Source organism: Neltuma alba, unplaced genomic scaffold, assembly GCF_004799145.2.
Source record: "Neltuma alba isolate B1F8T4 unplaced genomic scaffold, ASM479914v2 tig00010380_pilon, whole genome shotgun sequence".
In the NCBI taxonomy this organism is placed as follows: Eukaryota; Viridiplantae; Streptophyta; class Magnoliopsida; order Fabales; family Fabaceae; genus Neltuma; species Neltuma alba.
In genome coordinates this window covers 223,277-239,190 of record NW_021635284.1, presented here as the reverse complement: position 1 = coordinate 239,190, position 15,914 = coordinate 223,277, and the positions used below count along the sequence as shown (strand labels likewise).

At 33.3% G+C, this 15,914-nt stretch overlaps 1 protein-coding gene and 1 long non-coding RNA gene across 2 annotated transcripts; both read left to right on the top strand.

The window, feature by feature from the left end:
- The first annotated feature begins 9,683 nt into the window (after window positions 1-9,683).
- LOC114756269 (G-type lectin S-receptor-like serine/threonine-protein kinase At1g11300) lies at window positions 9,684-10,758 on the top strand. The gene is made up of 2 exons (XM_028945194.1): window positions 9,684-10,092; window positions 10,193-10,758. The coding sequence occupies exons 1-2, from the start codon at window positions 9,684-9,686 to the stop codon at window positions 10,756-10,758; spliced, it is 975 nt and encodes a 324-aa protein (XP_028801027.1).
- An 844-nt stretch (window positions 10,759-11,602) lies between these two features.
- Window positions 11,603-12,645, top strand: LOC114756264 (uncharacterized). The gene is made up of 3 exons (XR_003741434.1): window positions 11,603-11,737; window positions 11,852-12,059; window positions 12,432-12,645. It is a non-coding gene; the product is annotated as an uncharacterized LOC114756264 (long non-coding RNA).
- The last annotated feature ends 3,269 nt before the right edge of the window (window positions 12,646-15,914 follow it).

Below are 15,914 nucleotides of genomic sequence, written 5' to 3'. Positions count from 1 at the left end.
ACGTAACAATGTTGCCCATTCGTTAGCAAAATTAATTTTGATCGTTAATTGACCAAATTTTGTTGAGTTGACCCTGACACATAGGATTTAGGAAAAATTGTAATAAGGTCCTACATATGAGAATTAAATGTAAAAATGTCCTTTGGAATTATCAAATTAATCTGAAGTTTCAAGGGATCTCATCACAATTAATTTTATTTATTTAATTACCAAATTGCCCTTATCTGTTTTTAAAAGTATGCATTAACAATTGAAAGTGCAGTCGTTAACAACTCAAGGTATAACAATTAACAACTATCGTGACAGCTATTAACAATTCATGCATTACATTTTGTGATGTATTGAGAAAATGTATTGTTAATACTTGTCACGATAGTTGTTCATCATTATACCTTAAGTTGTTAATGAATACTCTTTCAGTTGTCAATGCGTACTTAAAAAAAAAAGACAACTTGGTAATTAAACAAATGGAATTTATTGCAATGAGGTCCCTTGAGATTAGGGGTGAGCAAAACCAAGCCATAATAGAAAACCGAACGAAACTGAATTTAATTTTGGCTTTTCAGTTCGTTTATTTCAATTTTTGGTTACAAATTTGATTTTTATTTTTTAAACATTTGATTTCAGTGTACGGTTTCGGTTAGTAGAAAAAAATTTGGTTAAAAGTGAGATAAATATATTATATATTTATATTTAATAAAGATTATTATAATAAATATGTATGTGAACTCTTTAAATATATTTATATTCAATAAATATGGTTATAATAAATATTATTATAATAAATCACATTAAATGATGAAATATTATTAATTAATGGTTGTAATAGTGTTTTATTATTATTTAATTTAAAATTATCTTTCACAATTATATATATTTCGATAAATCGGTTAACCGAACTGAAATATTTCGGTTAATTGGTTAATTGAACTGAAATATTTCAGTTAATTCGGTTTCGGTTAATTTGGTTAATCTGTTTCAATTTGATGTTTAAAATTCACTCTATTCGGTTAATTCGGTTATCACTGAAAACCAAACTGAAAAACCAAGTGCTCATCACTACCTGGGACTTCAAAATAATTTGATAATTTTAAAAAACATTTTTATATTTAATTCTCTTGGGTGGGATCTTATTACAAATTTTCCTGGAATTTAATGCCACGTATTATCACCTGTTGTGTTATGCCATGTCAGCATCATCCTCTTTCTCTTCACTTTTTCATCCCTGTACTCATTCGACTCGGCCCCATCCTCTTCTCAAACCTTCCCTTCATTCCTTCATCCACTCCTAGCCCTCTCATGTTTATCACCTTCATTTTTTGTTGTTTCCTGATTGCTCTGTTTTACGGTGCTAACTACAGAGGTGATCCTCATTCTCACTCACTCACTCTCCCTCTCTCTCTTTAGAACTCCAAAAAACCTGCAAACACATATACTTTGACCAAGCGGCAGTTCAAGGCAAAATTATTCTTAAATTCATATTCAGAATCATAATAGGTTAAGCAGTCATGATGGTGACAGATATAAGAAAACCGAAAGACTGATTTTTTAATGGTGTGGGAGGAGAGATGGAAGGCAAGTGGTAATTTATGTTGAAGTTGTGATGAAGAAACTGACATAAGGAATGGCCAGGCTGGCAATGGTGAGGCCAAAGATGATATCAGAACGAAGGAGGTTGAGGGAATAGTGAGGGGTCCAGTGGATAACGGGGAAGAGATATTGAAGAGCAAGAGTTTGGTGAGGCTAGAGATGACATTGCTGGAGAGTGATTTCTATTTTCTTGTTGCCGGCCAGGTTAAGGGGAGACAGATGGCAAGAGGAGGCGTCGAACTTGAGAGGGGAGGAAATGGATGAAGGAGTGAAAGAAAGGTTTGAGAAGTAGGAGGTGGGGCAGAGCTGAATTCCCACGAGTACAGGGGTGACAAGTAAAGGGCGGGAAGGAAGATGATGCTAGCGTGGCATACTAGGTGAGTAATACATGGCATTATATCCTATGTGCCAACTCAACAAAATCGTGTCACCTAATGATCAAAATTAACTTTGTCAAAGGACAGGGAGATATTGCTACGACTTTAACATTTTCATAACAACATTATTCCTAAAAAAACTTTCAGATACCCATAACTCTTAAATAAATACTTTCGGGATAAAATTAAACCTTTTACCCTAAATAAGTAAAGATGTCATATATATTATGTCATATCTATAAAACTTTTATGTACATTTAATTTATTTTATATACTTCCCCTCAATTTAATTATTAGGATAAAGCTACTCTTTTTACAAAATCTACTCATATTCTTTCTATTTTGCTGGAAATATAAAATAAAGGGGGTTAAAGTATACTTTTTTTGTGTTCAGATTGGAGGCCCAAACCCAATCAACCAAAAAGAACCCTAGCCGACGGTATCTCTTCTTTCCTCCACAGCAACTTGAAACAATACGAAAGCTTGCACTTCCTTGTAACTATTCACAACTTCAATCGGCATCTCTCTCCGAATCTTTAACCTCTCCCCTCCATCAAAACTCAACCTTGCCATTATGTCCACACTTCTATTGTCATCCTGACAAATCCACTTCACTTTCACATCCCATCCTCTTTCCATGAACTCCTAGAACCAAGCCCACAAACCATAGTTAAAGGTATCTTCTTTCTCCTTCCCCCTTAATCTCCTAGTTACCTCCAAAGCATTCAGTTGAAGTTGAACTTTTCTTATCCCCATGTCCCGCGCCATTTCCAACCCCAAAAAAACCCCATGACTTGGCCTCCATCATCGAGTAGATCCCAATCTGGGAAGACAAATCCTCAAACCAAGAATCCTAACTATCCCTTAAGATTCCTCCACATCTTGCGGATCCCAAATCAGCCCTGCAAGCTCTACCCACATTATTTCGTTCAACCCCTCTCAAGAACCCTCCATATGCTTACTCCTTCCACCTCTTCATCCACTCTCCTTATTAAGACTTCCTTTTTACTATTCTTCGTTGTTGCTATTTGAAAACTGAAACTCCAGATGAACTTAACCTATCTAGAGGTAATCTCATAAGCCCTATTTGGGTTAAATATCTTCAAGTTTCTTAATTTCCAGAGGGTCTAATAAGTGACTCTAAACACAATGCTCCAAGATACGCCTTTTACCTTCTTACTACTTAAAAGATTTTGTCGTACCCACTTTGGGATTTGCTAGTTATTTGATTGCAATTCCTCTACTCTAATTTCATTCCAAACCTCCTTTGCCTTGGTGAATTCCTTTAAAAAACATGCATCAATGTTTCCCATATATTGCAAAATTGACATCTCCCATCCATACCCAATCTTCTCTTCCTCAAAGAATTTGTCTACAAGTGAACATGAGCTGCTAACTAGAGGAGCACTCTGATGCGTTCTGGTCCCTTCCATTTTCACAAAACCTCCCGAATCCCCCCCCCCTTGCCCCCATTTATATTGACACAGAATCTTAGAAGCACTCTTAACTGAGAACTCCCCACTTCTATTGCTTGCCCACAAACTTAAATCTTCATTCCCATCTCTTCTAGGAGGAACTTCAGCTTTAATATGCTGTAGAGCCTCATCTTAGCCAGACTCTCTAGCAAACACCAATTCCAGCTTTCTTCATATGTCACAACACCCACTACCCTCCAATCCTCCACTCCCTCACTGTTAGTTCTTTGAAGTTATCCAGGATAATTTCAATGTCTACACAAGTCTCTTTCTAGAAACTAGTACTTCTCCCATCTCTAACATCGTTCCATGAAAACTGGTTCACTAGCTCTCATTCTCTGCTAGCTCCTTCTACAAGCTGGAGACACTGATGCTAAAACCCTTGGGATTAAAGGCAGCTTTGCCCCTTCATTGTATTTATGGATTATAACGTCTCTCCATAGTCCCTCTTTTCGTGTCTTAAGCTTCCAAGCCAACTTCATCATACAAGCCTTGTTCATGTCATGGAGGCTTAACACTCCTCTCCCCCCATACTGCCTCTGCAATTGAATTTCTTCCCCAATTAACCAAATGCAATTTTTGATCTCTTTTATTATGCCTTCAAATAAAGCTCCTTTAAAATCTTTCCGCATCATTAATCAACCTTTAAGCAACTCAATGACCATTATATGATAGATAGGTATTAGCCTAATTATAGATTTAGCAAGGTAATTTGCTCTACCATGCTCAAGCATCTTGCATTCTAACTAACTAACCGACCCCTTCCTTTATCCAAAATAAACCCAAGTTTACTATATTTGGGTACCCAAATATTTCTCCAAATCTTCTACAACCTCTAAACTTGCCATCCCCGCTGACTTCTTCCTCTCCTCATTATTCACATTTCTACATAACAGTATTGCCGATTTCATGAAATCATGAAATTCACTTTCTGCCATGAAAACTTACAAAATTTCTGCAGACAACTCAAAGTACAATCCATTTGCTTCTCTGTAACTCGCCCAAAAATTATGAGGTCATGATCAAACATTAAGTGATTCACCTTCAGTCTTTCCCTTCTCTAATCGACTTCCATCGCCTTTCTCTTCTTGCATCTTGAATAATGTGGGACAATTTTTCCATACCCAAGACAAAAATAAAAGGGAATAAGGGATTCCCCTGATGAATTTCCCCTCTCCGGGAAAAAATCCTCTGTCTTCACGCCATTCCACAACACTTGGCTTTACAAAAGCGCCAATTCAATACATCACATGACCAGATTCTTGAAATAAACTTCTATCCCCAATTCCTCTAGAACCTCCTTTACAAAAGCTCATTTTAATCGATCATAGGCTTTTCTAGATCAGTCTTTATAGCGAAAAACCCCTTCTTCCCCCTTAGACTTCTCATGATATGAAGAGTTTCTTGAGTTATCACAATATTGTCCTATGTATGTCTCCTTGGCAGAAAACTCACTTGATTAGGAGCAACCACATTCCTCACAACATCATTCATCCTCTTCACTACAATTTTAGGGATGCATTTATAAGCCACATTACACGGTGCAATAGGTCTCATTTGCTTCAAACTTTCAGGTCTCTCAATATTTGGTACTAACACCTATAAGGTCTCATTAATTTCTTGCATATCCTTCCCACCCTTCCAAAGCTTCTGCATATGCCTCCATACCTCCTCACCAACTATTTCCCATTCCTTTTGAAAAAAGAAAAAATAGTTGAATCACCATCCATGCCTGGGCCCATAAAAACCTCTATACTGAAAACTGACTCTCTCACTTCATCCTTCATAACAGCGGATCTCATTGTACTCAAATTCTCCTCAGCGAGTGCTGGAAAAGTGCTCATGGTAGGAACCAACCTTGCCATTCTTCTCCTCACATTCTCCTCTTTAGAAAGGATTTTATAAAACTCCATTGCCCATTAAAATATACATTTAGTCCTTTAAATTTATATCGAAGTTTCAGCTTAGTTTTTCAAGAAAAAGTACATTTTTAGTTCCTCAAGTTTAAAAATATATTTCTTTTAGACTTAACATCACTAATCTTACTAATGGAAAATGTTAATTCAATTATTTTAGAATAATGACTCAATATTTAAATGTTGAGATACTAATTTTCAATTCAAGTATATAAAATAAAAATATTTAAAATAAAACATTACTTTTATCAACAATTTATACACAATTTAATAATTATGAGATAAACAATTTTCTTTTCTTACTTTACTCATTGAAAAAATGATCTAATTGGTCTTAAACATTTATATTCAAACATTTCAAAAATTATAATTATTTGGGAGATTAGCATTATTATAAACTTTTACACTAGATCTACCATCATAATTTAACAAGATTATCATAAAAAATTTAAAGTTACAATTTAAAATATTTTAAAATTATTTATTTTATGAAAAATTAAGAGAAAATCTTATAAAACTATGTTAGAAAATTTCGCAGTAGGAAGTAATTATGCTTGACGGCACCTTTAATTATGTTTGATTTTAAATACGTTTTAATTTACATATTTTAATTAAAAAAATTAACATGTCAACATTATCATTTTTTTGGCTACATATAGGTATCCTCCTATTAGAAATTAATCTTATTTAAGGCATTGAAATAACTAAAATAAGGAAAAAAAAATCTCTTGATTAACTTTGGATCAGCTGCACATCACCTCCCTATCTTTTAAAAGTTTAAATTAAAGATCTTGATGTTTCAAGTTTTGACTATCAACTCGCCTATCATTAAAGTTGCCGCTAAGCTTAGCGGGTTTTTAGATGTCATACTTTTTATATTTTATATATCATTTCATTTAAAAAAAATAATATTTGGCATTTGATATGTAATTTTAAGATTTTTAAATTTGAAAAAGACATCTTACCAAAAAAAATTGAAAAAGACATGGTTAAATAATATTTTAAATTTTTTTATATTTTAAAGTATTTTATTTTAAGCATAAGAAATATATAAAATTACATGCCAAGTATTATGTGTTAAACGAAATGGTATATAATAAAAAAAAATATGACATCATGAAAATCATAACTTTAACGGTAATTTTAACCATAGAAGAATTGATGGTCTACCCACGAAACGTCAAAATCTTTACTTTAAACTTTTAAAGGTTAGAGAGGTAATATTTAGCTAATCTAAAATTTGAGTTTTATGTATTTTATCTTTTGAAATTGCTTAATCAGCATTTTTCATTAGAGATGTTAACTATTTTAAATTTAAAGGACTACAAATATATTTTTTTAAATTTAAAGGATTAAAAGAGAGTTTATTTTGAATTTGTGATAAATTACATTTTGCATGGTTTATTATGATTACACAAGAAGGTCGTGGTTGAGAACGAAGCCAAACTAAACACTAAGATTAAGGTTCAATATCATAAATTAGAAATACTATTGCTTAACTACTAACAAACTATTAATTGAAGTGGTATGCAACTTCACCTCCTAAGACGAAGAACACAAGTTTAAATCTCAAGAAATATACTTGTTGGAAGAGACAAAAAAACGTTTTGTGCTTTAAGTCTTGAAAGGAAAAATCCTTGATTAAATTACAAAAAACTACTATTGTTTATCTAAGAATTAAGAAAGCTATAAACTGAAGAATGAAAAACGCAAGACTAATGAGTTTTAGAAGGAGAAATGTGTGACGGGAAGATAAGCTTGATCAACACATGAAAAGTACTTTAGGCCAAAATTATTTTCCAGCAAATAACATCCCACTTATCGAAATTAAAAAAAAAATACTAAAAGAATGAATTAAAATATATTTTACCTTGAGTAACAAAAACATGACAAATTTCGACTTCTCAAATACACAATCATATATATACAAGAGACTATATAAATTGTCATTAAACGAATAAAAGCAAACACGTAATTAAATAGTTTGTTCAACCGTATGAGTTAAAAATCAATAAATTTCAAATCTCATTTTTTATAAGACTTCCTTAAAATGGATAACAAGCGTGAACAAACAGTTCACGAGAATAATTAACCAATGAAGCATGACTCAAAGCTAAACACAAAAGGTAAGTAACCAAGCAAGCACGACTAGAAGCTATGAAACAAGCGTAGGCAAAATTACACAAGAGCGTTATGGTAATTTCATACTAATAATACAAAATAAAAGGTTAAATTATACTTTTAGTTTTTAAATTTTATACAAGGTTTCATTTTAATCCCTTAACTTTAAAAAGTAAATTTTTAGTCTTATAACCCTAAAATTGTTAACAAAAAATGATGATATTGAACTCTTAAATGCTAATAAAATATTACTAAATCTTTACATATCAAGTTTAATATTCAAAACAATCATAATTGTTGCAAACAAAAAACATCATTTAAGACTAATAATTTTAGGATTAAAGGACTAAAAGTATATTTTTTAAAGTTAAAAGATCAAACTGAACTTTATATAAAGTTAAAAGACCAAATGTATATTTTAGCCCATAATAAAATTATTCTCTTAACATGATTGGGATATTTACTTTTGTTAGAAATTTACGAAAAATGATTAAAATATTAATCGAGAATTAATTAATTATCTTATTATCTTCAAGGCCATTACAAAAAACCGTTATAAAATGCTGTTTTTGTTTTTTGGGGTAGCGTGGGGTCAAATAGTGCCGTGCTTGGCTGCAAATTAAAAAAAGTCTCCATGCCCGGGAGGACAGGTCCGACTGGTCGCAAACGGGAAAGGCAAGGCGCCACGTTCCTACCATGTCATGGGCTCACCCAATATGGTGTGGGATACCGGAGGAGTTAGTGATACCATCCTGTTCAAAAAAAACAAGTCTCCATGCCTAGTCTGAGATTGAGCGAACCTAAGTCAAAACTGTTTTTTGCTATGGGAGAACGTTGTTAAGCATATGGATAGAAAACTGCAGTCGCATCTGGCACGTCATTAATAATTTTTCTGACGCATGGCCACCTTGCATCTGAACCCGCACCACTCCTAATAGATTGCCAGTAAAAAGAATTCCTTTTAAAAACAAATCATCTCCGAAGAATAAGTCAGAAAATTGTTTTTTTTTTGGCCACAAAGAATAAGTCAGACAAACTGACTTGATCTACGCGCTTAATTAAATTAGAAGTGTTACGCAACACTAATGATAAATTATATATAAGTCACTGTTTTGCTTTATTGAAAATTTGTGGGTAGATAAATAATAAAATGAAAAATAATGGAAGACTGATATTATAACATTATCTATAGCATCAAATCTAAATATACATGTTGATCAATAATGGATGGAGGCTATATATAATGTTTCTTGGAATTTTCATATTTTGGTCTCACACAATTACTGAATAACAATCCGTTGGTGATGGCAAAAAAAAAAAAAAAACAATCTGTTAGTCACGTGGATGGGTTTAATAAATGGGAAAATTTATAGAAAAATGATAGTTGAATTTCAAAAGCCCAAAAATCATCTGAATTTTATAAATTCTAAATTAGTCATAATGAATAAATCAGATTTTAAAATGCAGAACTTACATTGTTGTCCTTTATTAATCAAAGGGATATGTTAATGTTATAATGAAAAAAACAGAGAGAAAACACGCATACAGAATTTTCAGTTTTTGATATTAAGTTTGACCATTAAACTTTTTAACTACAAAAGAGATTGAACTTTCTTTTGTTTTTACCAAATTTTTTTAATACCAGGAGATACTGGACATTCTCAGGTCACTTCAATTATAAAATATGTGGGGGCAGGGGAATTCCTCACTGCACTGCAGAGGTATACTGTACATTCTTGTTTCGAAGACTAGGATCGATGAATGACAAGGCTGTACTAATTAAAAATCACTAATAGCAGAGAAAATTTGGTTTAGCTATCTTAGAAGTCTTTGGTGATCAAGGCCCCAAGCGATTCGAAAATTTTGCAGGGTTGTTTCTTCCCCAGTGCAGTCGCAGTTAAAGCAAAACTAAATTGTTCAAAACGCTATGGATTATATGATGTCATGATATTGCTGGCATTGCTTGCAGAGTAGGATAACCAAAGTAGAACAGGCTACGGGTTATCCTTCGCAGCATTCCAAATCCAATTTCTTCCTCCACTTTCGATTTTCTTCATGTTCTTCATGGGTTCCAGTAGAAAAGTTTCTTATTAATTTCTTTTCTTATATATTTGTTGTCATTTACTCTTCTGGTCTGTGCCTTGGACACCATCGTTCCATCTGTATTGATCCACGAACCTGAAACATTGAGCTCAAATAATAGCATGTTCACACTGGGATTCTTCAGTACGAAGAATTCAACAAATCGCTATGTGGGAATTTGGTTAATGTCTGAATCCAATGTTGTTTGGGTAGCGAATAGAAACAACCCACTAAGGGATTCTTCAGGGATTCTCACAACATCGTGGAGTAATGGCAATCTTCTTGTTTTGAATGGGCAAGAACAGGGTATATGGTCAACGAATGTCTCAAATATTGCATCAAATTCCAGTGCTCAACTGTTGGATTCTGGCAACCTTGTACTCGTTGATGGCGCTACTGGAGCAACGCTGTGGCAGAGTTTCCAACATCCTTGTGATACATTCTTACAAGGCATGAAACTCAGCACTAATCAACAAAAAGGTAAGAAAGTGACACTCACATCATGGGAAAGTACATCTGATCCGTCCTCAGGTGAATTTTCTCTTGAACTTGAACCCCGTAATGTTACAGAATTATTGGTGTGGAAAAAAAAATCGTCCTTATTTTCGGAGTGGTCCGTGGAATGGTGTAGACTTTCTTGGAACACCTGGGAAATCATCTACTTTTGGAAACGAGCTTGAAGTGAAAGAAGAGGAAGGAAGTGTTGAAGTATCTTTTCATTACACGGATAAGTCTTTGTTGATGATTTTCACAACAGATTCTCAAGGTAGATTAGAACAAAGGCTTTGGAGTTTCCAGAGAAATATATGGGAAGTTGGGTGGACAATTGTGGATTCTGAGTGTGATGTTTATCGCAAATGTGGCCCATCTGGGATCTACGATAAGCAGAGCTCACCAATCTGCAGCTGCTTGAGAGGGTTTGAACCAAAGAACAAAGAAGAATTGGGGAGGCAGAATTGGACCAGTGGGTGTGTGAGGAGAGAAGCACTTCAGTGTGAGAGAGATAATAATGGTTCTCAAGGTAGCCTAGTAGACGGGTTTTTAAAGTTGGAAAGTGTAAAAGTACCAGCTCATGCAGAAATGTTACCTGATTATAACTTCTCAAATGCTATAGATTGTCAAACTCCGTGCTCGAAGAATTGCTCTTGCAAAGCTTATGCATACGAAACAGGCCTTGGCTGTATGTTTGGAACGTAGATTTAGTTGACATAATAAGCAACTCACCTGGAGGGGTGGATCTTTACTGACGTCTTGCTTCCTCAGAACTAGGTACCCTGTTTAATTATAAAAAACTCACTGAAACGCCTAGGAATAGACCAGTTTTGCTTAATTTACATTGGACTTGGTGCAGAACTTGTATGCCTTTTCAATATATATATGACATATGGGGTGCTGTTCTTCTAAGGAGTTAACTATTGTGATCATTGAATGCAAACAACGGCACGTTTTATATATTTATGGACGAATTTGAATTATATATATGCACTTGAATGCCTTATTGGCTTTTTTTGTTCTCTATTTCTTTAACCTCTTTTGATTGCAATATGTGCAGTATAGAGTTGTCAGAAAAAGAAGTCTGAACGAATTTTCTTCTTATCTTTCATGCAGAACCCACAGGCACGAGTGAAAGGAAGATGACAACACCAATTCTAATATCTGTTCTGACAGGAACAGTTCTCATTACAGTCTTTGGATTTTTCTTGTGCCAAAAATGGTCAAAGCAGAAAGGTTATACTCTGTGATTTACTCTAAGAATTCATTCAAGGCATCAATTATTTGAGACATAAGGTGAATAAATCCTTGTTTTGGGTGACTGAAGGACATTTCTCCCTCTCTTTTTACTCTCTCCCCGTCTAAAAACACATACTATATAAGAAAAATGTAGTTAATTATTTATACTTTTTTTTAAAGAAGCTAATACTAGACACACTTTCTTGTGCTTTTGAAAGTATGAACGATATACTACATCTGACTTGTAAACTGTAGCTTGTTATAATTTTGATGACATATTAATGAAACGGTTGGAAATGTGCAAACCAGAAGAAGGATTACAGAACTAAAGCAAGTGAAAATTCAAGAGATATCACTGTTTGATTTTAGAATGTTGGCAACTGCAACAAACAACTTTGACATAGCAAACAAACTTGGGCAGGGTGGTTTTGGTCCAGTATATAAGGTGATATTCATTGTTTTTTTTCTTTTCCTGTTCATCATTTTCCAATTCATAAGAAATTAATTAGACTAAGGCTTTTATCATTTTTATAAGAGGTTTTCTGTCAATTTATTTCAGGGGAAATTTAAAGATGGACAAGATATTGCAGTAAAAAGACTATCAAGATCATCTGGACAGGGTGTTGAAGAATTTATAAATGAAGTCGAGTTGATTTCTAAGCTTCAACACTGAAACCTTGTTAAACTTCTTGATTGTTGCATTGAAGGAGAAGAGATACTGGTTTATGAATATCTACCAAACAAAAGTTTAGATGCATACATCTTTGGTTAGTTCCCATCTTTTGTGCATGCATGCCTTGCAAAAGAAACAGGGGACAGGAAGAAAACATGATTGGGCGTCCAAGAATATTATTTAAAGAAATACAAGTTTTGCACTTCAATTCTTATTTTACCTTATACGTGTTACCTCTTCTTTGATATTTGTAGCCACATAAAGTTGCTTTCACATCTATTTATGTGTGATTTCAATAGTTGTTAAGGTAGAGATAACCAAGTCACAAGAAGTCGCCTACCACATGCTAAATGCTACCAACATTATATTTAATATTTTTTGCCATATTTTTGGATGTAAATGAGGAGTCTTCTTCTGAAAATTTTCCCTTCTTCATCACTTATTGCTAAAATAAATCTTTTTGTAGATCCACTGCAACAAAAATGCTTCGGTTGGGGAAAGTGTTTCAACATAATTGAGGGATTAGCTAGAGGATTACTATATCTTCATAGAGATTCAAGATTAAGAATTATACATAAAGATTTAAAGGCAAGTAACATATTGTTAGATGAAGAGATGAATATAAAAATATCATATTTTAGAATGGCTAAACTTTTCAAAGGTGGTCAAGACCAAGCAAATACAGAAAGCATTCCCTTTATCCTAGATAAGAATATTGATAGCATATTAAGAGCTCAAAAATGTGTTTAAATGCAGCGGCTACATTTTGTCCTGAATATGCAACAGAAGGACTCTATTCAAAGAAATTAGATGTTTTTAGTTTTGGCATTTTATTACTAGAGATTATTAGTGGAAGAAAAAAATACTAGCTTTTACAAAGATACCGAATCTTTTACACTTCTAGGTTTTGTAAGTCTCTTTAATTTATCTTCCTTTCTTGCAAAGGGTCTTAACTGCCTTTGCCTTTGTCTTGATGAATACAATGTTGGAATTTGACTACTGTAATTGTTTTTTTCTTGTAAATTTTTCTAGGCATGGAAATTATGGATGGATGGCAATATTATACCTCTAATAGATCCACAAATATGTGAAGCAAGCTTTTACAAGGATTTGTTGAGGTGCATACATATAGGTCTTTTATGTGTGCAAGAACTTGCAAAAGATAGGCCCCCTATGTCCTCTGTAATGGCAATGCTATAAAGTGAGATTATGGATATTTCTCCACCAAGCAAACTTGCATCCATGATTAGGCAAACTATGTCTTGTACTGTATGGCCAACTCCAAATAATGATGAGTTGTGGTCCATCAATAATGTAACTCTCTCAAATTTTAAGGGGAGATAGTGGGGTACAAATTGATTTTTGTTCATTTGGGGATGTAAAATACAATAAATTATTCATCTTCAAGATATTCAATAGGGCAGCTAACAACATTGTTTCTAGTTACAATTTTTATTTTATTTTGTTAGGCCTAAACATTTAATTTGTTTTTTTGTTTGTAATTAATATGTTGTCATTATGTATCATTTGAAAGATGTAAAATGCATTCTTCATTGATATTGATATACACATACTTTGATGATGTTCAATAGGGTAGCTGCAAACCTTGTTTCTAGCTACAAAAAAATTATTTTGTTAGCCCCAATTGTTTAAAATGTTTTTACGGTATATAATGAATACCTGGAGTTATGGTCCCTCCTAAAAATGAAAAATTTGACTTATTGGTTTGATCCGCTGACCATTTATTTTCATGTACTATTAGATCCTCTCTAAATATGACCACGCTAACAAAGTTCTCAGCTTCTCTCCTCTGTTCTTCCCCTCCTCTACCCCTCTTCTACTCCCCTCATCACCATTGGATCAACACTCAATGGTCCAAATTTAATATTTAAAAAACATGATTATTTTTGGACAAAAAATATTATAATTTCATTTCAAAAATACATAAATAAATCTGAACTGCTAAAATATGATCTGAACATTGCTAAGAAAATAATCTATTTTGTTATAATAATTTATAGTTGTAAATCTTCATATCAAATTTTAGCAATTTAAATTTATTTGTGTCTTTTAAGTAAAATTATAATTTTTGGTAAATAATAATAATATTTAAAAAATATTAAATATGGACAATTAAGATTTGATCCAATGGTGATGAAGAGGATATAGGAAGGGAAGGATAGACAAGAGAAGCTGTTCTCGCTAATTAAACACGGTCTTCATATTTTCACTGCTTGTGTTGCAGCATTAGAGTAGTAAAAGTGTGTAGTATTGGTTGATATGGTTGAGAAAATTACACACAGGTTCCAAGCGACACAATTTAGTAATCCAAAATCTCTTCAAATCCTCAAATTATTCTTGAGTTCCTAGGAACCTGAGAACAAAATAGTATAATTATGAAAAGATGATTTTGCCCTTATTAATTGAAAAGGAAAAAGAAAAGGAAAGAGGGTTCAATTCTCTCTTATTTTGTTGCTACATGAGGAAGAGAAGCTTGGTAAAGGAGGAAAGAAAATTTGCAACCATCTCTATTATTCCAGGCAATTTTTTTTTTTGCTTTATCTTCTTTGTAGATCTTATCATTAACAACATTTATCTTTTTTTTCCCCACAATCTTTGAAAGATTAATCTTGGTTTGGAAGTTAATTGGGTGTGGATGTGTGGGTATTGAGGAGATGATTCAGCTCATGTGGAGTGACCCATTTTAATCATATGTGGTCTTAATCATTTTAAGTGTGGTCTCATGATTTGCGGGTAGGGTTATGAATTTATTCTTTGTTTTTTAGTATATGATCCTTTGTTTCTGGTGAAAACGAATGAATATGATAGGCATGTGAAAAGAAAAATGGTGTTGATAGATGTATCAAAGGTTGTCAATATAACTAATTTAGTTGTCAATAATAAGTGCATATTATAGGTTGATATGAAAGATGTCAACTTCAAGTGGAAAGTAGCTATTCTATTTCCTTCATAGAAGGGGACAAAATATTAATAATATAGAAGGTAAAATACAATATGCTGGGGTCTTGTCTCTATGCTTTCTCGATCTGTAATTTTATCAAAATATCTACCTGCTGTGTTCCAACTTCTTTGGTTATTAACTGCATTTAGTAGATAGGACCCTAATCTCTTACATCTTCTAATAATTCATGTTTCTTGACCATTAGTGACGCCACTTGCACAACATTTTTACTTAGCACATCAGTCACACCATTGGCTTTACCTGAATGATACTTGATTTGATAATCATAATCCTTAAGTAAGTCCATCTATCTCCTTCGTGTCATATTCAATTCTTTCTGATCTTGGAGGTATTTGACACTTTTATGATCACAATATAGTTCAATGGTTACCTCGTATAAGTAATGCCTTCATATCTTCAAGGCATATACTATTGTTGCCAATTTCAAATCATGTGTGGGATAATTTTTTCATGTGACTTGAGCTGTCATAAGGCATAGGTGACCACTCAACCTTGCTGCATTAGTACACATCTCAATCCCTGCTTGCTAGCAACAGTGTATAGGATGTAAGTCTGTGTAGGATCTGGGATAATCAGCATAGGAGTTGAAGTCAACCTCCTTTTTACTTCCTAGAAGCTAGCTTCATGTTTCTCATCCCACATAAAAGGTTGATTCTATCTAGTAAGTCTGGTTAGTGGTTGGGCAATCTAGAAAAAGTCTCAAACAAACCTCCGGTGATAACCTGCTAATCTTAGAAAATCTTTAATTTTCGTAACTGTCTTAGGCTATTCCCATTGCAATATATAGCTTCTATTTTACTAGGATTGATGGCTACTCCATCTCGTGAGATTACATGGCCTAAAAATTTTACTTGATTTAAGCAAAACTCACATTTACTGAGTTTAACAAACATTAATGCTTCTCTTTCTGGGTACTTAGAATAATTCTCAGATGCTGCTTATGTTCCTCAGAAGTTTTGGAGTAAA